The sequence below is a fragment of the Ursus maritimus genome, unplaced genomic scaffold, assembly GCF_017311325.1.
Source record: "Ursus maritimus isolate PB19 unplaced genomic scaffold, ASM1731132v1 scaffold_13, whole genome shotgun sequence".
Lineage (NCBI taxonomy): Eukaryota > Metazoa > Chordata > Mammalia > Carnivora > Ursidae > Ursus > Ursus maritimus.
Genome location: NW_024423675.1, coordinates 56573720 through 56597252, shown reverse-complemented (window position 1 = coordinate 56597252; position 23533 = coordinate 56573720). Strand labels below are relative to the sequence as shown.

Sequence of the window (23533 nt, the reverse complement as noted above, 5' to 3'; positions counted from 1 at the left end):
AGATTCATTCTTTGGTCTCTAAGAAACTTAAACACAAGGAAAAAGAGCACCTCAGATTGGTTTACCAGATTCCTTTCAGATATTGTTATTTTGATGGGATCTGGAAGAAAAAAGAATTTGAAGAAAATGCACAGTTAAATCATGGAGCGTTGGCAGCAAGTGAGGGAAAGGCAGAAAGCAAAGACGGCCCCTCCATTTAGCAAATTTAGAGAATAGAACACTGTTTTGTCAGATTAAAAATTCGAGGAGTAATTATTAAGATTCTTGCAGCACAGCTTTCATTATCTTGGTTGCCATAATCCTGTTGGATTTGGGCTTCATTGTTGGTAAAGGGAGACTGTGTTTGACTTTGCTTGGAGACCATCAAACCACAACAAAATAGATTCTCCTGAATGCTACTAGGCAACACCAGGACCTCCTCTACACCGTGAGAAGGGCTTGTGATAAAAGACAAATGGCTTCGCAACGTGCAACACGCAATCAGGCCTCTGAAGAGACTGCAGGTGGTTCTTCAGCATAATCTTAATGAATAATCAAGAATAAATAGAATTAAGATGTCAAGCGCCTTCTCAGGAAACCTAAGCTTTGTAAACAACAACAAAAGCCTATAGTCTGTCCAGTCTCCCTAAAATTGTTTGCTACTGATCTGACAGCCAAAAGGTCAGCTGTTAGGATCTTTTTGAAAGTTGATTTGAAAGGAGCGTGCTACATGTCCTCCCTAAACTGCATCACTTCCTTCCTGGGACCATCAGGGAACCTCCCCAGCCTTTCAAGATAGGTTCTGCTTAGAAAGGTCAACCGGGCAGTGGGAACGCTAAGCAAAAGTTAGCGGCTAGCGCTGCGCCTCTCTTCCAGGGCGCTCTGGGCCATTCCCTCCCCTCCTCTACCCCCGGAGGTGGGCCCCGTGGAAAGGTTCGCCGAGAGGTTGGGTCACGGCTCGGGTTTGCAGCTGTGGAGAAACGCCGGAGGCCGTGCATCTCCAGGAGGTAGGGGAAGCCTGCGAGAGAGCCTCCAGGCCCCCGCCCCCGGGTCTTCCAGGGACCGGCTCGTCCTGGAGCCGGGCGCGGGGCTCCGGGCGCGGGGCGTGGGGCCGGGGAGGGGTGTGCCGGCGCAGGGGTAGTACCCGCATCCTGCCAGGGGGCTGAACCCGCCTGGCCGACCTCCGAGAGGAGCTTTAGTGCGGGGGGCGGGGAAGGGGGGGAGGCCTAAAACCCCAGGGTGCATCCGAGGGGAGGACCCGATTGCAGAGGGAGGGCAGAGTCGCCGAGCAGCTGGGCGCAGGAGTGAGCGAGTGTGAGAGCGGCCCGGGGGAGCGCGGCTGCGGATCCGCCGCGGGCAGGGAGCCGGCCGGCGTGTTGTACTCAGTAACCAGGGCGGCCCGGCTCCCTGCAGCCCTGCAACCGCGCCCGAGCTCCCGGAGCCCGCGGCCGGCCGTGCGCTCGCTTCGCTGCCGGGAACCTGCACGAGCCCGGGAGAGTGAAGGTAAAAGGAAAGGTGGAAGAGAGACAGAGAGAGAGAGAGAGAGAGAGAGAGAGAGAGAGAGAGAGAGAGATGGAAGGCAGGAAGGAAGGAAGGGGAGAGAGAGAGAGAGAATATGAGTGTGGGGGCAAGCCGAACAAATTGCAGACAAATTGTAAGCAAGTTTGTACTTGCATGCTGGGGTTGTGCGTGCTTAATGGGAGGGAGAGGGCGGTGATGGTGGTGGTGGTGGTGGTGGTGGTGGTGCGTGTACGCGTATGATACTCAGGGATGAGGAGATAAGGAGGTGGGGAGCGTCCTCCCTCCATCTCGTACGTAGATATCCCTATTAATAGCCCCCTCTCGGGTTGTCATTTCCGCTTGTGGCACTTCTCTTGGGCTCCAGTGATGCAGAAGCAAAAGGCAGCCACCTTGTTGTTGTGATGGTCGGTACTGTTGCTACTATCAGATGGGAGATGCAGGGCGTTGGACAAATTCTGGGAGCCTCCCTTCCTCCACTCTTGACTATTTTAGGAAGGGCTGGGGGGAGGGGAAATGAGTAGCACGGCCCAGGGCTTGAAGACCGTGCGGAGGCCGGGGCTTCAGACTGCTGGGGCTGTCACGGTGCAATTGCTTCCAGGCGGAGCCTTCGCTAGAGGGCAAGATAACTTTCATCTCCTCTCCGGAAAGACAGGTTTCAGAAGGAGATTTTGCATTGCTGCCGGAGGAGTTCTATGAAATGGTGGTCCACGGGGCGGCAGGTGCATGGCAAGGGCAGGAAAATAGTGCGAAATAAAGCAGCTCTCAGTAGCTAAGCAAAGAAAGCCCGTCCGGGAAACCGGGTTGGGTGTGCTGCCCGGGGTGACAGAGCTTGTAGGCTGCAAGTTCAGGCCCAGCCTAGGGAGAAACATCAGCTGTGAAACCAGTGTTAGCATCCTGGAATGTTCATTTCTGAGCTTTTCAGTTTGGGGTGGAAAACCTGCATGTGTCTGACATTCTTCTCTGAATGTTAAGAAAGTTCTAAGCGAATTATTTTTCTCTTTTTGAGTGTCTATATTTTTGTCTTCATCTGAGAGCCTTTAGTAAAGGAAGCATTTGTATACAAAAGCCAGATTGTGCAAGAGACAATGTAGTAATTTTCAGTTAAACAAGAGTTATTAATATGACCCACATCTGTATAAAATGCTGATCTAATCATTAGTCATGAAGATTGTTCTTTCAGAGGCTTGCTGTTTCCCATGATGAAAAAGATAAATAGTATGGATAAAAAGTTCTTGATATTGCCAGAAGAGTGTAATAAACACACGTAGCTATTTTATTCTTGTGTTTTTCAGGCTGTTCCTTACTTTGTGGCAAATTTAGAACAAAATGTTCCAGATCAATGCTAACTTAATATGTTTCATGCTGAAGATAAAGGCACGTCTTTGGACTGACTCAGATAATAATATTGCTAGCTTTTGATAATATTTGCTCTGTTATTACATTATAGACTCATTTTTATCTCTCTTAACTAATAATTTTTCACAAACTGGCTTGTTTCTGTTCTCATTGTCCCCATATAAAAATTCCTGTCACTTGATTCCTTCCTCCTGCAGGGGAGCAGGGGTTGGGAAAAGGTAGTTTACCGCTCAGAATCTTTCAAGAATGGCTTGTGTTAGATGTGCAGGACCGGCTCTCTGAAAAGTAAGCAGCACACACAGCCTCTAGGAAATGAAAGGAGCTGTGACTGAACAGGATGTAGGAAGCCCACGGCTGGGCAAGGTTGGTAGTGTTTTCTCAGCTCTAGATACTGTAGCCACACCCCGTGGCCTGACCCTGACAGGCATGTGGGGCTCAAGCCTCCCTGTGAGGGAATCAGCATTTCTCTTCCTCTTAGATGTCTTGCAGGCCTTTCCTTGTGATCTAATCCAGCCAGAACTAGTGTTTGGCAAGGGGTGCCATATATATATATACATATATATATACACATGTATATATATGTATATATACTAGCAAAGTAGGGGAGGAAGATAGCAGGTATCTTGGGGCCTGATTTATACTCCAAGCTTACCAACAAAAGTTGAATCATGACACTTTATACCTGTCGTGCTGATCAGCTTTGTACTTTGTCTTTTGCTTACTTGTTTACATTTTTGTTCTTCCAGAAAAAGGGCTGATTCTTATTGGTTACCCATTCCTATTTGTTACCCTGTACAAATAAATACATACATAATAATACATAAATACAAATACATACATAAATACACAAAAATGAATAATTCACAGCACTATTCACTGATAACCCGTACACATACGTTAGTAGTGTATTTATATTAGCTCCAGATGTCCCTCTCCTTCCCTACTGCTTAGCCATCTTAGTGTTTATTAATTAGTACCATTGCCAAAGGATGAATACAGAAAAACAATAATTAAATTTAAAATTAGACATTTAATATGACTCACTCCAGCAAAGGACTTAGATGTAAGGGGATGGAGGAGTATTTACTGGCTTTGTTATTTTTGTTTAATAATGGTTTTAGTAGGGGTCCTATCCTTATACATATTTAGACATCTATTTTAGTAACATTTATACTTCAAGCTGCTGTGAATCTGTTTGCGCTTTATAGCCTCAGTCCATCGTTCTCAGTTAGAAATGAACTACATCATCTCTGGTGGTCGCAGAGTTTGCAATTTTCTGCTCTGGTTTCCTAATACCTGGAATTGTAGTTGCGTTGCTTTACAATGTGTTCTCGGGGCCTAGCAGTGTTCTTGCTACTGTTTTCCTCATGAATCCTTGTTAGGAGCACACACAAGAAACTGCTTTGGCAGCCCGTTGTCCATTCTGCTTAGAGACGGGAGACGTCGCGTTTTGATGATTCACTCCTGTGCTTTTCACAGGTGCTGCTAGGAGAGTATGTGGTTCAGATGGAGAATCCCCCACAGCAGACGGTATCCATTCCCCCTGCTTTCTGCACAATAAACGCAGCAGACTGCTCTCAACTGGGCATTCAGTTTGCTCACACAGTTCCGTGCACAGAACTCACCCTACTTCGTCGTAGTATTTTTGATAACATCTCCCCCTCTGATACATAAGCTTCCAGAAGAGCTTCTCTGTCATGCTCATTGCTGTTTCCTCAATACCATTGTCCTTGATGAATAGTTTCTCGATACATTTGTGGCATATGAAATAAGCCCTGGGCTCTTAACTCGCTGCTAGGTGTGGCAGATGTGCTTAGCCGCGGTGAGATCTTAGTTCCTTCTCCTGGACAGATTTAGAGATCGTGCTGGGACTGCTGATTGGTACATTATCCATCAGTGTCTACCTGGTTCTCCCTTTCTATCCAGTACCAGACCCCTCTCCACCACACCACTGCCCACAATCTCCTGCACCTATGAAAAAATTTTAAACTTCCCTGGGAAGAGTGAGCTTGTTGATGGTGCTGGGCCTTCCTCTGATGTGCTGGCTCTGTTGGTCATGCCCACAACCAGAGCACTGCTAGGTAATCGGTCAGTTCCTGGAGTGAATTTCAAGCTCTCGGGACCTTGTACCAGACGTTAGGTGTTTCAGCTGTCACCAGTGCTGCCATTGGTTTTGGAACTGATGAGCACACCAGAGAGCACCTCTTCATTTTGGGCCTATTTCTCATATTGCATATTGGAGAAACTGAGGCAGGGGAAGCAAAATTGCTGGAACTCTGTTACATGCCAAATGATCTGCTACGGATATTACATATTGATCTTTTAAAATTTAACTTGTGCAGGGTGCCTGGGTGGCTCGGTTAAGTGTCTGCCTTGGGCTCCAGTCATGATCCCAGTGTCTTGGAATCAAGTCCTGCATTAGGCTCCCTGCTTAGTGGCGAGTCTGCTTCTCTCTCTGCCCCCCCGCTCCGCCCCTGCTCTCACGTGTGTGCTCTCTCTCTCAAAAATAAATACATAAAATCTTTTAAAAATTAAAAAAAATAAATATAACTTATGCAGGATAAAATTAAACCTAATTTAGCGTAAAATAGTTTCACTTTACAGATTAAGAAACAAGTGTTCAGAAAAGTTAACTTTTCTTAAGGTCACATGGACAAAATTAAGACTCTGCTCCAGAACTTTCTTAGTCCGTAGTGTGCGCATGTCCCAGTACCACGCTCCCTGTGATAGGCCGTTGTTGAGGCAGAACCAGCTCAAACTCTCCCAGCCAGCTGGAACAACTCATATCTTCTAATCCCCAATCTCCTTTATATTTGTTTAATTAATTTAAAATTTCTTATTATATCATCTGTCCCTTTAAGTGAAAGTATCAGTAAAAAAACAAGAATATCATAATTTCACAAAGGAGGAAATGTGTGTATACATGAATGATGAAAGCAAAATTTTTTATCTTATGTCTGAAAAAGGAAGGATATTGCATTAGCTTCCTTTGCAGTGAGGAGGAAGGAGTTTTCTGGGGGTTCTGTCATCCAGGGAAGGTATTATGAAGTTGACTCTCAACAAAAAAAATATATAGATTGAGGCTTAGCATGTTCTCAGGGATGTACTTGGTATTGATGGGTGGGATGTCAAAGCGAAGCAAGTTATAGACTCTATGCCTGCAGAACGTTCACTGTCTACTTAGAGTGAGGCTAACAGTGGTGGTGAGTATAACACGAATCATATTTATAACAGTATGGCTTGTTAGTGCTGAGTCTGAACTGGAGGGTTTAGGGATGGCTTCAAGCCGGGTGTGGGTCCTGGGCCGGGTATTTAGGGATGCTTTGGATCTGCTCAGCTGACAGTGCCCCACACAGGGGGGATGTTGTTCGGCGAGGATAGGAGTTTATGAGGTGAAGAGTGTTGGAAGTAAAACCTGCGTAGCCCTTCTCGCTGCTGAGCTCAGTTGATGGCACCAAGGCCCACAAACCCTCAAGTCAGATTCCTGGGAGTCATCCAAGACCCCCCCCCCCAGAACCCCACCAACCGCTTCCTTTCTCCTCTCCCTGACCAATCACCAAGTCCTGCACATTCTGCCTCCTGAAGATTTTTTTAGATTTCATCCTCTACTCACTCACTGTCCTATTTCAGTCTGTCATCATCTCCTATCTCAACTCCCGAGATACTTTCCTAACTGATCTTTCTGGATCTTTCAGTCTTGTATCCTTCAAACACACCCTTAAAAGTGCATCATCTAGAATAATCTAAGTTATATTTGGGCACTTTCAGTTTAAAATCTCTCAGTGGGGGGCACCTGGGTGGCTCAATCGGTTCGGTGCCTGCCTTTGGCTCAGGTCATGATCCCAGGGTCCTGGGATAGAGCCCCACATTGGGCTCCTTGCTCAGCGGGGAGCCTGCTTCTCCCCTGCCTGCTGCTCCCCCTGCTTGTGCTTACTCTCTCCCTCTCCCTCTCTGTGTCAAATAAATAAATAAATAAATAAATAAATAAATAAATAAATAAATAAAATCCCTCAGTGGTTTGATGCTGCCTCCCAGAGAATCAGGACCAGGCTTGTGAGCACAGCACCGGGGCCCTCAACCGTCTGGTGCTGCTTCCTTCTCCATCCTCAGCTCCAGAATGTCACCTGATAGAGTCCTTCACGATCTAACTCTTGGTACCCCCACATAGAATCATGCTGTTTCTTGTGTCCACGACCTGGCTTGAGCTATTCACTCTGCCGGGCTGTGTCTTTCATATTTTTCTCCTGACTACCTGTAACTTTTTCATCAAGACCCTCCCAAGACACTTTTTCAGAACCTTCTTATTGGCCTAGCGCCCATCCTTTGCATTTTCCATGTCCGTGTTTGCACTTGCCCATGGTATTGTTATATTGGTTTTTTTCTATGTCGTATCTCCCACTATGTTCTTAGCTCCTTAAAGCATAGAATCTATGTCATATTCACCTTTGTACCCCCAGCATTGAGCTCTGATGTTCAGAATGCATTTGTTATACTGTAGAAGTAAGACTGGATACATACTCTGAACTTGGACATAAGCAGAGAAATTCTGAGTTTAATGAAGCCATGAAAAGATATATATATCTTTTATGCATATATCAAATATATCTCAAATATTTGATATATGTATATGTATGTGTATATATAGATATATACACATATACATAGAGAGCTAGAGAGAAAGAGTTCAAAATTAATCTATAGTGTAACATGAATGTGAACTAGAAGAAGGTAGAAACGTGGTGATCTGTAATGCAGTGATTTAGAGAAATCCTTTTTAATTCCACAATTCTTGATTGATGGTAAAAGCCACATCTTTTTTGAACTCCAGTACTGGGTAGGGGCTGGCTTGGGATAGTTGAATTAAAATGAATTTCTTCCCTCATCTCTATTTAGCATATATGTAGTTAGCTAGCTAGCTAGAGTTCAGAAAGTTATATTCTTGCCTTTGGAGAACTTAACTAATAGTTTAAAGGACCATTTGTAAGATTTTAGGCACTTCTCACTATTTATTGGTCTCCAAGTTATGGTAGCTTTTGCATGTCGGCAAGCAGAATATTTTTCCCCAGGAGATGAAGGCTGCTAATGGGCACATAATCCCAGCAGGGCAAAAGCCTTGCTGCGTGATAGGCTGGCTGTAAGTCATTATTTCTCCTCTGAGAATCCCCTGGAAAGCCACCTGCTGTGAGGCTCCTCTCTAGCCCAGAAGCTGACAGGTATTGGGTCCTCCTTCTACCATGTATCTTTTCAAGTAGTCTGTGTCTTCTTACCAAACCACTTGACCCTAACTTGCTAAGTGACCACCAGTACATCCTTTCTTGCTCCGCCATACCTTTCTGATGCTTTTCCACACAGGGCAGCAGCAACATGCAATGTTTTGCATCCTTTTTGAGATAGTATTCTAAAACAGGCAGTATCAGCTTTGCCTTCATGCATTCCAACCAGATACCAATGTACACTAGTCTTAACAATTCCATTTTAAAATCAGTTATAGTTTGTAACTGTATTTTATTATGTAACCAATCTCTCACAAATATTACTGTTTGTATGACCGTACATTCAGGTTATAATATAGGTTTTGATAACATTCATAGACTCCTTCTGGGTTCTTTTTCCCTCCTGGCAGGTGGACCCTCCCACATGCATGTGTTTTCTCTACGGGTTTGCCTTTTCCGTCCTTCCCTGCCCCTGCCCCATTCTTTTTCTTCACCTTCCTCCTCATAAGGCAGAGATGCAGTGTGAATTGTAGTAAAGTGTCATCTCACAGGGGCCACTTCACTGTGGCCCTTGGTTAAGCTTCTTTCCCTGGGTGCATGTTCACCCTCCTCTTCTTTCTTCATTATTTATCCTCTCCGTGGCAAAACCTCTTCAACCAACCCTAGAGTTAGGAAATCCTTGTTCAAGTAAATGTCTCCCAATATCAAGCTTTCATCAACTACTCTCCTCTTTTTCTTCTTGTTCAGGGAGAAAAATGTCTCCCAATATCAAGCTTTCATCAACTACTGTCCTGTCTTTTTTTTCTCCTTGTTTAAGGACTTAACCTTGACCAAAACAGAGAATTCAGGAAGGGGTTAGAAGGGATATGGCCCCTCTGCCCAGGCCACTCTTACCCTAGTCTTCCAACCTACTTTAGAGTCTTTCTGTATGGGCAGGAAAGAAGCTAAATCAAATCCATTTTGACTTGTAAAATCAGGATATTTGAAACTGACATTTTTTAGAATGAAATATTTTTACATTTTTATTGTTTTAATTCATCAAATTGTTATTAGAAGTTGAGATTTTTAAGTTATTTTTATTTTTTTAATTTTAATTCTAGGGTTGTTAACACACAGTATTACATTGTTTTCAGGTGTGCAGTATAGTGATTCAGCAATTCTCTGCATTACTCAGTGCTCATCTAGAAGCTAAGATTTAATCTCATTCCTGGAAAGTGTACAAATGAATCAGCAAAATATATGTACAATGCAGGCTGAAATAGCATAGATGAGAGAACTTGGGAATATTGAGAATAGGATTCAGTGTTTTGACTTCATAGTACATTCACTTTCATAGATCAATGGAGAAAGATTATAGTTAAGAAAACATAGGGGCGCCTGGGTGGCTCAGTCATTAAGCGTCTGCCTTCAGCTCAGGGTGTGATCCCAGGGTCCTGGGATCAAGCCCCGCATTGGGCTCCTCCACTGGAAGCCTGCTTCTTCCTCTCCCGCTCCCCCTGCTTGTGTTCCCTCTCTCGCTGGCTGTCTCTATCTCTGTCGAATAAATAAATAAAATCTTAAAAAATAAAATAAAATAAAAAAATAAAAAGAAAACATAGGAGGGGCACCTGGATGGCTCAGTTGGTTAAGCGTCAGCCTTCGGCTCAGGTCATGGTCTCAGAGTCCTGTGTTTGAGTTCCATACATCAGGCTCCCTGCTCAGAGGGGAGTCTGCTTCTCCTTCTCCCTCTGCCCCTCCTCCTTGCTCTGTCTCTCTGTCTCTCTCAAATAAATGAATAAAATCTTAAAAAAATAGAAAACATAGAATGCACAAACATTTCTTTTTCAACAACCAGCTTTATTATATATATCTTATGTATGCATTTATTTTGTCAGATAGAAGGATTCCTAGCATTTGCCTAGTACTTTATACATGTTTGACTTGGTAATGAATCATCTATTCGAATTAAATAAAAATAGTTTTCTTTTTAGCATTAGGGTGACTTGTGTGTGTGTGTGTGTATTTAATATTGTACCTTTCATATTTGTTTTTTAGGTTCCTGAGTTCATTTAAGAGGACAGTCTTAAAAAGAAGGAAAAGAGAAAGGGGTTCAGTTTTTGGAAGTGCTGCCCCCTCACTCGCTGCTGCCAGTGCCTAGGATTCGTGTGTGACCCGATCGATCTAGAGAAGCTGCTGGATGTTTTCCTGAGTGCTGTACTGCTCTGCTGCCCTGGGAGGAGAGTGTCTGGTGTGGGTTTCATGCTGCAGGAGGCACCATGGCAGCCTCCAGGACGGCCTCACGGTCTCCTCGGGACATTGCCAACGTGATGCAAAGACTGCAAGGTAAGGGGCAGAGATGTCAAGGCTGGTTTTGTATTTTTAAGTACACTTTAAAGTTCAAATACCAGCTTAACTCAGGGGCTTTTCAATTTGCTTGCACTTTCTTTCCATTTTAGGAGACTACAGCAAGGAATCACAAAGCGATGTCTCTTTTCCTAGCGGTTTCAGACTAATCCCTGCTCTTTTCGGGTGCTGTCTTTTTCATGTAGCAAAAAGACAAAGACCAAGCTCTCTGAGTTGGTGTCTGCATTAGTGTGACCTTGACGGTTATTCAGCATCCACTTGGGAATTCAGTTATCTTCAAACTGCCCTTCAGTCACCAAGGACAATACCACACGGTGACCATTCACAAGGTTATCGTGATGATGGTGACAAAGACTGTAGGCTCTGGTCACTAAGTCAACCAGTAGTTTACTTATCCCAACAAGAAAGCCCTTAGAGATCTAGAAAGTTTTTTTCTTTTTTAAAGATTTTATTTATTTATTTGACAGAGAGAGACAGCCAGTGAGAGAGGGAACACAAGCAGGGGGAGTGGGAGAGGAAGAAGCAGGCTCCTAGCAGAGGAGCCTGATGTGGGGCTCGATCCCACAACGCCGGGATCACGCCCTGAGCCGAAGGCAGATGCCTAACCACTGTGCCACCCAGGCGCCCCGATCTAGAAAGTTTTTAAGCAAAATGAGGCAATGAAGCCCAGAGGGTTTATGATGTCACAAGATGAATGGTGAGTGGCAGTGTGTGAACTGGGGCCACATTGCCCACCACTGCTCTTTCTGTAACAGAAAACGGTGTTTTAGAAGAGAATTAGCAGTGAAATGGTATGGCAGCTTATAGATTAATTTTATAATGAATAAATTATGCAATTAATTAAGTCGTTGTGAGTTAAACGTGCATTTAAACATGTATATTCCTTAAACCATGGACATAATCATCTGTAAGAATATGAAAATATCACTTCCTTGTCACAATCCTAATGCTACCTCTCCCCAGCTTCAAATACATATTTTTAAATATAAAAATATCCAGATTTAACAGGGTTCTTTTCTAGTCTCTGTCAAGAGAGCTTAAAAGTAATGTTACTCTTGGCTTTTTGTTTTTCTAGTCTTTCCAGCAAGTGATCATTGTGGTTTGGCACCACAGCCTCCATATTAATCTCTCACTGTCCCATTTTCTTGCTTACAATGTATCGATGTGCATAGCAGTCATGGCCAGTCAGTCCTCTTGACTTGCAAATACAGATAAGAATCCGGATATTCATGGTGCAGAGCGTGCTCTCAGCTATGGAAAGGCAGGGAGTTTCTCCATGTCTGACCAGGGACCACTAATTTCAGTGAAGCTCCTGTAATCTCAAGGCTCCAGCTCATGTTGATGGTCCTGGGCTCATTTTTGATGCTTTAGTGCAAGTGGTGCTTGTTTCACATTAATTGTTGGAAGATCTCATTGTCATGCCAGAAAGAGCCTGGTTAGATAAAAGATCAGATCCTTGCTGAAGAACAGACTCTTGCATAGACCTCCTACATAGGCCCAAAAAAAACCCCCTCTGATTGGGTCTACACAGTGCCAAGGATCTCCAGTTTAAGTTGTACATTTTTATTTGGGGAAATGGAATACTGAACTTGTAGTTCCATTTTTCCGCCTGTGTCTGTCTTTGCTGTTTCCTGGGCACAAATTCCTGAGCCATTTTGTGCCTCGGTGACCTCATTATGAAATGATGGAAAGGAAACTAGCAGGACCCTTTCAAAAGCGTAGGGAGATAATTAGGTAATAAAGCAGATTTTCTTTTGAGTCTATTAAATGTGAAAATTCTCCAGATAACATACACACACACACACACTAAAACAAAATTGTATAGACTAAATTTGAAAAAAAATTGGAATGAGATTATGATTCTAAAAATAGTTTACTCTTTATTCTTATTTTGGTTTGAATTAATTTTTTTTTTTTTTACTAGCATAGTGGTTGGGATAAGAGGAGAGGGAAGATGACTGATGCCTCAGTGTTTTATTATTTTCTGTAGTGTATAGATAAGTGGTTTTTCTTGAGGTGTGTGGAGTGGGGGAAAACACTGGAGCCCCCGCTCGCTTCCCACACCTGGCCTGTGACAGTGGACGTCCTATGTAACACCTGTGCATTTCAGGACCCTCTTCTAAAATATGGACTGTTCTCACGCTGGATTGTTTCAAACTCAGTGAGATGATGACAAAAGGTGCTTTAAAAATTATAAATACTGTCGTCTGGTGAGGTGTTCAAATAGTCATGGGAGAAAAGTGGATGAAGAGGCATAGGCTTGAAAAGTTGTTGCAAATTTCTCTAGTCATGCAGATTTGTGGACGAATGCTAATGGTTTTGTAGATTCCGTGCTATCTAAAACTAGTAACTTTGTTATATAATCAAGTGACTATACTCACTGTATTACTTTCCCCTTTCTAGTAAAAGAAAGAATGATAACATGTCATAAGGTTATCTGACAAATTTAGAACAATAAACCTTACCATTTGATAGGAGACAAAATTTCTGACCACTAGATATTTATCATTAGCTTTTAGCATCATTTTATACATGTGTGTGTGTGTGTGTGTGTGTGTGTGTGTGTGTTTATATATATGTTATTAATGGCAACAAAATGTAAGGTCTGCATTGCCTTAAGATACAATGAATCTACCTACAGCAGTGGAAACACAACCTAAGGGCTCGAAGCGAAGGTGATCTGTTACATGTTGATCTGCCGGGTAACTCGTGCTGATTCTGTTGGCTAGGCCTGTGCGTCCCCCGCATCTCACTTCTCCTCGTGCATCCTACTGATGCTTGGAGCCCAAACAAGAGTCAACCTCCCCGGACAGAGGAGACCTGTTTTCTGTCAAGGGTATTTAGTGATTCTTCTTGCCTGCTAGAACCTCCAAACCAGTGACCACGGAGCTAACAAATGGAGGGCTGGCATTATTGCCCAGATAATTGTGACAAATGAGAGAGTGAATCTGAGGAAAAATAAATCTGTTACCTGAAATAGAACCAGAGTTACTGTTTCCAAAGTTCAAATCCGTAAGAACATTCTTCTAGAATCCCCTTTTCTTTGCTTAGATAGATAATCTAAGCAACTAATTTTCCCCCCATTCTTGGGTTTTATTGTCATATCAGATCTGTATAACTAATAAAAATCATGTAGCTTTGAATAGCGGCAACTTGGCTTTGCTCTCTTGCTTATTTAGTTTACAACCATAATTGTTGACTGTTTTTCTGCTTTTAATTTTTATTTCTAGTGCTAGGAAATTGAAGCACACACAGATTGCTTCGTAATTTAGCTGCTACTGTAGCAGTTCAATAGTTCACCTTTGCCAATATTTGTGCTTGTTTGAGCATAATGTTTTAGGCTGGGATCCTGAATTATGGATGAGCAGGCTGACTGCAATGCAGAGTTTCATTTGCTCTTAAGAATAATGAATGTTTCTGTAACTTCCATCAATTTAAATATAACCTTAAAAGCAAATACAAGTCAATAGGATAATAAAGGAGTATTAAAATTTTAAATGCACATAATTAGTATATACATTTTCAAAGCTCTTTAAAGGCTAAGTGGATTTCATGGTGGCTTATGGAGTGACTTTAGTTTTTAGTCACATCTAAAAAAAGTAGATGTCTGAACTCTTAAGATTATGAATTTCTTTAAGATACTGACAATATCTTTGTAAATTTCATCGTGCTGCTGCGTAATGTTTGCTTTAAAAAGATTTGTTGAATGGCTTTTATCAAATACCTTTTTTTCATTTTTTTCATTTGAAGATAATCTATCAAAGTTTAAGGATTTTTAAATTAACATATTTAAATGTTCGTTATCGTTAAGACAGGGCAGCATTCATGCAGTCTTATAGAGTGAAGAGTAAATGCCAGAGAAGATTCAAAATGGGCATACTACGGTGTCATATAGAGATTGCTTTGATAAAAAAAGGAGGACTCTAGACTGCAAGGTTGAGTTTTTATTTTTAAACCTGTGAATAAATTCAAAAGAAAAAGAAATGAGAAAAGAGATAAATATGTATTCCTAGAGATATATCTATGAAGTTTGCTAACTGATCAGTGAAAGATAATCATGGCTTCCCTCTAAAATTGCTTTTATGACCAAATTTAAACTCTTTTTGGTTAAATATAATATTTCCTATGAATCCATTATACTGTAAAAGAAAACCTTAGAGTAACAAAGAAGTTAACTGAAAGGTAGAATCAACAGTAATAAATAAATAATGAAATAATTTTTGGTATTTTTTATTTTTTTAATTTAAATTCAAGTTAGTTAACATATAGTGTAGTACTGGTTTCAGGAGTAGAATGTAATGACTCATCACTTATATACAACAGCCAGTAGTCATCCCAACAAGGGCTGTCCTTAAAGACCATCACCCATTTAGTACATCCCCCTACTTTCCTCCCCTCCAGCAACCCTCACTTTGTTCTCTATGGTTTGCCTCCCTCTCTGTTTTTATCTTATTTTATTTTTCCTTTCCTTCCACTATGTTCATCTGTTTTGTTTCTTAAATTCCATATATGAGGGAAATCATATATTTGTCTTTCTCTTGCTGACTTATTTTGCTTACCATAATACTCTCTAGTTCCATCCAAATTGTTGCAAATGGCAAGATTTCATTCTTTTTTTATGGCTGAGTAATATTCCACTTTATATATATGTATATATATGTATCTAAAATATACTATACATTGGTATATAAAAGATACCAAATATCTATCTATCTATATCTATATCTATATCTATATCTATATCTATAGATATCTCCACCCCACATCTTCTTTATCCATTCATCAGTCAATGGACATTTGATCTCTTTCCATAATTTGGCTATGGCTGATAGTGCTTCTATAAACATTGGGATGCATGTGTCCCTTTGAATCAACATTTTTGTATCCTTTGGATAAATATCTAGTAATGCAATTGCTGGGTTGTAGGATAGTTCTATTTTTAACTTTTTGAGGAAACTCTATACTGTTTTCCAGAGTGGTTGCACCACTTTGCATTCCTACCAACAGGGCATGATAGTTCCCCTCTCCCTGCATCCTTGTCAACATCTGTTTTTTCCTGAGTTGTTAATTTTTGCCATTCTGACAGGTGTGAGGTGGTATCTCATTGTGGTTTTGATTTGTATTTCCCTAATGCTGAGTGATGCAGAGCATATTTTCATATGTCTGTTGGCCATTTGTATGTCTTATTTAGAGAAGTATTTGTTCACATCTTCTGCCCATTTCTTACCTGGATTATTTATTTTTGGGGTGTTGATTTTGATGAGTTCCTTACAGATTCTGGATACTAGCCCTTACTCAATATGTCATTTGCAAATATCTTCTTCCATTCTGTAGGTTGCCTTTTAGTTTTGTTGATTGTTTCCTTTGCCGTACAGAAGCTTTTTATCCTGATGAGGTCCCAATAGTTCATTTTTGCTTTTGTTTCCCTTGCCTCTAGAGACATGTCTAGTAATAAGTCCCTGTGGCTGAGGTCAAAGAGGTTGCTGCCTGTGTTCTTCTCTAGTATTTTAATGGTTTCCTGTCTTACATTAGGTCTTTCATCCATTTTGAATTTGTTTTTGTGTATGATGTAAGACAGTGAGCCAGTTTCATTCTTCTGCATGTTGCTGTCCAGTTTTTCCAATACCATTTGTTGAAGAGACTATCTTTTTTTCTTTGGCTATTCTTTCCTGCTTTGTCAAAGATTAGTTGGCCATAAAGTTGAGGGTCCATTTCTGGGTTCTCTATTCTGTTCCATTGATCTATGTGTCTGTTTTTCTGCCAGTACCATACTGTCTTGACGATTACAAGTTTGTAATACAGCTCGAGGTCTGGGATTGTGATGCCTCCTGATTTGACTTTCTTTTTCAACATTACTTTGGCTATTCAGGGTCTTTTCTGGTTCCATGCAAATTTTAGGATTGTTTTTTCTAGTTCTGTGAAAAATGCTGGTGTTATTTTGATCGAAATTGCATTGAATGTACAGATTGCTTTAGGTAGTGTAGACATTTTAACAATATTTTCTCTTCAAATCCATGAGCATGGAATATTTTCCCGTTTCTTTGTGTCTTCTATTTCTTTCATAAGTGTTCTATTGTTTTCAGTGTACAGATCTTTTACCTCATTTGTTAGGTGTATTCCTAGGTATCTTATGATTTTTGGTGCAACTGTAAATGGGATTGATTTTTTGATGTCTCTTTCTGCTGCTTCATTATCAGTGTATAGAAATGCAACAGATTTCTGTACATTGATTTTATATCTTGCAACTTTGTTGAATTCATGTATGAGTTCTGGCAATTTTTTTGGCAGAGTCTTTTGGGTTTTCTACATAAAGTATCATGTCATCCTCAAATAGTGAAAGTTTGACTTCTTCCTTGCTGATTTGGATGCCTTTTATTTCTTTTTGTTGTCTGATTGCTGAGGCTAGGACTTCCAGTACTATGTTGAGCAACAGTGGTGAGAGGGGACATCCCTGCCGTATTCTTGACCTTAGGGGAGAAGATCTCAGTTTTTTCCCATTGTGAATGATATTTGCTGTGGGCGTTTCGTATATGGCTTTTGGTATGTTCTCACTATCCCTAATTTATTGAGGGTTTTTACCAAGAAAGGATGCTGTATGTTGTCAAATGCTTTTTCTCCATCTATTGAGAGGATCATATGGTTCTTATCCTTTCTTTTATGAATGTGTTGTATCATGTTGCTTGATTTTCAGATATTGAACCACCCCTGCAGCCCAGAAATAAATCCCACTTGATTGTGGTGAATAATCCTTTTAATGCACAGTTGGATTCAATTAGCTAGTTAGTATCTTGTTGAGAATTTTTTGTATCCATGTTCATCAGGGATCTTAGCTCATAATTCTCCTTTTTAGTGGGGTCATTGTCTGGTTTTGAAATCATAATGATGGGCTCATAGAATAAGTTTGGAAGTTTTCCTTCTGCTTCCAGTTTTTGGAAGAGCTTTGGAAGAATAGGTATTAATTTTTCTTTAAATGTTTGATAGAATTCCCCTGGGAAGCCATCCAGCCCTAGAGTCTTGTTTGTTGGAAGATTTTTGATTACTGATTCAGTTTCTTTACTGGCTATGGGTCTGCTCAAATTTTCTATTTCTTCCTGTTTCAGTTTTGGTAGTTTATATGTTCCTAGGAATTTATGCATTTCTTCCAGATTGCCCAATTTGTTGGCATATAATTCCTCATAATATTTTAATTATTTTTATTTCTCTGCAGTGTTGATTGTGATCTCTCCTCTTTCATTTGTGATTTTATCTATTTGGGTCCTTTCTTTTTTCTTTTTGATAAGTCTCGCTAGAGGTTTATCAATTTTGTTAATTTTTCCAAAGAACCAGTTTCTAGTTTTGTTGATTTGTTCTACTGGGTTTTTTTTATTTCTATCATTGATTTCTGCTCTAATCTTAATTATTTCTCTTCTTCTGATGGCTTTAGGCTTTATTTGCTGTTCTTTTTCCAACTCTTTTAGGTGTAAAGTTAGGTTGTGTGTTTAGAGACTTTTCTTCTCAAGAAAGGACTGTATTGCTATATACTTCCCTTAGGACCACCTTTGTTGTGTCCCAAAGATTTTGGACTGTGGTGTTTTCATTTTCATTAGCTTCCATATATTTTTAAATTTTATCTCCAATTTCCTGGTTAACCCATTCATTTTTTAGTAGAATGTTCCTTTTTTTTTTTTTTTTGAAGATTTTATTTATTTACTTGACAGAGAGAGAGAATGAGAGAGCACAAGCAGGGAGAGCAGCAGAGGAAGAGGGAGATGCAGGATCCCCACTGAGCAGGGAGCTCAATGAGGGGCTCCATCCCAGAACTCTGGGATCATGATCATGACCTGTGCCAAAGGCAGACACATAACTGACTGAGCCACCCAGGTGCCCCTTTAGTATGATGTTCTTTAACCTTCATGTATTTGTGGTCTTTTGAAATTTTTTCTTGTGACTGACTTCAGGTTTCATAGTGCTGTGGTCTGAAAATAGGCATGGTATGGTCTCAGTCTTTTTGTATTGGATGAGTCCTGTTTTGTGACCCAGTATGTGATGTATTCTGGACAATGTTCCATGTGCACTTAAAAAGAATGTGTATTCTGCTGCTTTAGGATGTCCATCTAGTCCAGTGTGTCATTCAAAGCCACTGTTTCCTTGCCAATCTTCTGCTTAGATGATCGTCCATTGCTGTGAGTGGGGTTGTTAAAGTCCCCTCCTATTATTGTATTATTATCAATGAGTTCCCTTAAGTTTGTTTTAATTGATTTATATATTTGGCTGCTCCCAAGTTAGGGGCATAAAAATCTACAATTGTTAGATCTTCTGTTGGAAAGACCCCTTTATTATGATATAGAGCCCATCTTCATCTCTTATTACAGTCTTTGGTTTAAAATATAGCTTGTCTGATATAAGTATGGCTACTCCAGCTTTCTTTTGATGTCCATTAGTATGATAGATAGTTCTCCAACCCTCACTTTCAATCTGGAGGTATCACTGGGTCTAAAATGAGTCTCTTATAAGCAACATATTGATCGGTCTTGGTGTTTTTTTTTTGTTTGTTTGTTTGTTTTGTTTTGTTTTTATCCATTCTGATAACCCTATGTCTTTTGATTGGAGTATTTAGTCCATTTACATTCAGAGTAATTATTGATAGATATGAATTTAGTGCCATTGGATTACCTGTAAAGTTGCTGTTCCTGTAGATTGTCTATGTTTCTTTCTAGTCTTTGTTGCTTTTGGTCTTTCTTTCCTGCTCAAAGTGTACCCTTTAATATATCTTGCAGAACTAGTTTAGTGTTCACAAACTCCTTTAGTTTTTGCTTGCCTTGGAAACTCTTTATCTCTCCTTTTCTGAACGACAGCCTTCCTGGATGTAGTACTCTTGGCTGCATGTTTTTCCAGTTCATCATGTTGAATATATCATGCCACTCTTCTGGCCTGCTAAGTTTCTGCAGAGAGGTCTGCTGCCAACCTTATGTATTTAGCCTTGTAGGTTAAGGGCCTTGTGTCCCAGCTGCTTTCAGAATTCTCTCTTTACTTTTGTATTTTGCAAATTTCACTATGACATGTCTTGGTATTGATCTGTTTTTGTTGATTTTGAGGAGAGCTGTTTGTGTCTCTTGGAGTTGAATACCTGGTTCCTTCCCTAGATTAGGGAAGTTTTCAGCCCATAATTTGTTCAAATAAACTTTCTGCCCCCTTTTCCTGCTCTTTTTCTTCTGGGACTCCTATGATATGGATATTATTGCACTTTGTGGAATCACTGAGTTCCATAAGTCTGTATTTGTGATCTGATAGTTTTCTTTCCCTCTTCTTTTCAGCTTCATTATTTTCCATAATCTTATCTTCTATATCACCTATTCATTCCTCAGTTTCTTCCATCCTTGTTGGGGTTACATCCAGTCAGTTTTGCATCTCAGTTATAGCATTTTTTATTTCGGCCTGACTAGTTTTTAAGTCTTTTATCTCTGTAGCTGGGGTTTCTCTGGTGTCTCCTGTGCTTCTTTCAAGCCCAGATAGTATTCTTATGATTGTTGTTCTAAATTCTTGTTCAGATATATTGCTTATATCTGTTTTGAGCAAATCCTTAACTGTGATTTCTTCTTGAAATTTGGGGAGAATTCCTCCATCTTGTCATTATGTCTAGGTTTCTGTCTTTTGCGTGTTATGAAAGCTTGTTATGTTTCCTCCTCCTGAGAGTAATACTATATTAAGAAGGAGTCATACACTGTCCAGGGCCTGGCACTTCAAGAAGTGTTTCTGGTGTATGCTCTGTGCACACTGTTATTGTGTTTTGGCTGCTCTTTCCCAGATGTCTGCATAGTTCCTCCTTACTTACAAATGGGGAGTGTTTGGATTTTAACTAGGTGTGCTTTGAATTGTTTGTTAAGGTAAGCATAGGGGTTGGGGATGGGGGAAACTGATCCAATAAAAGAGAAAAGGAAAAAGAACAAAAAAGCAAACAAATGGACAAAGAAAAAACTGTAAGCCTGATTCCAAAGAAAAAAGAAATAAAATTAAATTAAATAAATAAATTTAAAAAAGCCTGGTCTTATTTCCACCAGAATTGAAGCTGATGGTTTGGAACACTCTATCATTAGTAGACTTGGTACATGTGATGGGGCCTGTGTTGGTCTTCTAAGGGAGAGGCCCAATGCGCTGTATTACAGTCAGACCTGCCCTAGTAAAGATCCCTCTGCAGTGTGCAGGGGGGTGGGGTTTGGTGTAAGGGACCCCAGCATCCACTGGAGGCACTGTGTTTCTCTCTGAAGTCCGACTGTGCTGGTGGGCTGGGCGGGGATGGGGGGGATAGAAGATGGTGTCCTACTGCCCTCTTGCCCAGGGGAGGGGAACTCATGACCCCCAATGTTCAGGAGTCCTTCACAGAAAAGCAAACAATCCCCCCTCCTGTGTCTCAGGCTTTCATCAGATCCCTGCCCTCAACTTGCCTGTGCCTAGGCCATCTGCGGCCCAACTGGGGCCTGGTACCATAGTTCTCCTGTGTTTTATCTCTGGCCAGTGGCTGGATTCAAAACTCCAAATCCTAAAGAACCCAGCAAGGCATGGACCCACTTCCGTCCCCCAGAGGAAAGCCTCGCAGCACTGCACCTGGCACCATTCTATCCCAGAAAAACAGCTGCATTGCTGGGCAGATGCCTGGAGTCTATGGTGAAACACAGTTAAAAACTGTGACCAGGTTATCTGCCCTCTGCATGCACCTCTACCCCCTTCTATTCTATGGCTACTAAATGGCACCTAGTGGGCCTCTTATCCTTAGAGAGGCAATATACCCTCTTCCAAATGTACTCCAGGATGCAGCACATTCTCTCCTAGTATGACCCAGAGTATCCCCAAACTATGAAATCTTGCTTGAACCCTACACATTGCTCTCTCTCCTGCTCCCTTTCTCTCTTCCTGACTTCTTTCCAAGAAAAGGGCTCCCTCCCCTCTGGGGCACCGTGGATTTTCTCTCCTCCAGTTCACATTTCTGAACCTCATATCCGTCATGTTCTCTTCCTCCAATTGTGCAGATTGCTTTCTTTTTCTTTCTTTCTTTCTTTCTTTCTTTCTTTCTTTCTTTCTTTCTTTCTTTCTTTCTTTTTTTTTTTTTTTCAGATTGTTTCCTTAATCCTCAGATCGAGTTTCTCATTCAAAATGATTTGACGTTGATCTAGTTGTGTTCAAGGGGCAAGGCAACCTCAGGGTCCCCCTGATACTCTGCCATCTTAACTCCTTCCCTTTAGTTTAACGTGAAATAAGCATCAGGGAAGGAAAGGTTTGCCTTTTATGGTAATTCTGGATTTTTTTTATAGTGCCTTGACAGATTTAATTCTAAATATTATTACTCTGACTTAATGACTCTTCTTATTAAACCTCAAAATATTGTCAAAAATCCATTTATTGTATTTAGGCTGAAATTCTTTTTGCCTTAATCTTTCTTCCTAAATTGAATGTTGTGTGCTGGTCCCTCAGATTTAAGTACTAAGCAAAACTCAGCACAAAACAATGATCATTTATTTATATTTTGGAACATCATGGTGAAATAAATATTTAATGAATAAATGGATAAATCACAGTCCCCAAATTAATGATTTGAAAATGAACTAGTCAAGACACATGTAAAAGCAAAGGAAAAAAGAACAATTAAATTGAGTCCTACTTTATTTGCCCTCTTTAAAATAATTTTTTATCTGAGTTTTATTTTTAATTAAACTTGATTTTGACCATAAAATCATTGTAAAGACACATATCCAATTAGAACTGGTGCCCATGTTGACCTCTCAGATGTTTGTGTTGGGTGTTTTTGTTTTTAGCTTTCTTCTCATTTAATTTTATTAACATTTAAGAACGCTTTTACCTTGGGGTGCCTGGATGGCTCAGTCAGTTAAGTATCTGACTCTTGATTTTAGCTCAGATCATGATCTCAGGGTTATGAGATCAAACCCCATGTCGAGCTTCCTGCTCAGTGGGGAGTCTGCTTCAGATTCTCTATTTCCCTCTCCTTCTTCCCCTCCCCCTGCTCACACACACACACACACACACACACACTCACACACACATTCTCTCTAAAAATAAATAAAATAAGTCTTTAAAAAAACAAAAAGCACTTTTACCTTCTTCCATTTTTAGCTTATGTCAGTTCTAGGTTCTCATACCCTCTACTCATTTATCTTTTGTGTTCCCTTTTTCCCCCAAGTATTTTTTAAAAATTCTAATTAGTTAACATACATGGTAAAATTGGTTTTGGGTGTAGAATTTAGTGATTCATCACTTACATATTACAACCAGTGCTTATGGGGTGCCTGGGTGGCTCAGTCGGTTAAGTGTCTGACTCTTGTCGTGATCTCAGGGTTCTGGGATTGAGCCCTGCCTGGGGCTCCATGCCAAGTGGGGAGTCAGCTTGAGGATTCTCTCTCTCCCTCTCCCTCTCCCTCTGCCCCTCCCCCTGCTTACATGTTCTCTCTCAAATAAATTAATTAATTAAAAGCAAAACAACCAGTGCTTAATGTGTGTTGCTTTTTAATTTGAATGCTTTAAAAAAATTTTCTTTCCTAATGGTATATTATATGTTCATATTACTTTTAAATGCATTAAAGTGTTTACATTTGAATAATGCCCTGCTCTCCAAGTCTTTCTATTTGCAGAGCCATTTTATGTATCACACATCCTGGAGAAAGTGCCAGAGGCCCTTGGGATTTTCAAAGGCCTGCAAAAATATTAGCTCTCACATGGAAAAAGAAAACTGCTAAATCAAAATTAACAGAGGTTTAGAAATGCTAAAATTATGTCAACTAGTCAAATGTAAATCAAGTTAATTCAAAAATTATTTATTATATGTGTAAATATATTTAAATATGCAATGTGGGTATACTTTATTGCTCTTGATATAGTGTGTGGCAGGACCCTAAATATATACCTAAATACACATTGCTTTCAAATTAATTCATTTTAATATACCGTTTAATTTTGTTACTTCCATGATGAAAATCTCCCTTCACTTCTTGACCTCCCTATTAATGTCCCAACTTCTTGACGTGGCTTCCTTATTCACACTTCATCTTAACTGCCCAACATTTGTCTCCTCTAGCTCCCCTGCCTTTCCCTAGATATCTGCCAGATGCCACTGCTTTCAATGCTGTCAAGATGCC

General features: G+C 40.6%; 1 protein-coding gene across 1 annotated transcript in view; it reads left to right on the top strand.

Annotated features, from left to right (window-relative positions):
• Window positions 1–1289: 1289 nt before the first annotated feature.
• The window catches only part of SYNE1 (spectrin repeat containing nuclear envelope protein 1), a 442550-nt gene continuing 420306 nt past the window's right edge, over window positions 1290–23533 (top strand). The window contains exons 1-2 of the mRNA XM_040627972.1: window positions 1290–1482; window positions 10104–10391. Coding sequence (XP_040483906.1) covers window positions 10325–10391 — 67 coding nt within the window. The 5' untranslated portion in view covers window positions 1290–1482; window positions 10104–10324. The remainder of the gene's footprint in view (window positions 1483–10103; window positions 10392–23533) is intronic.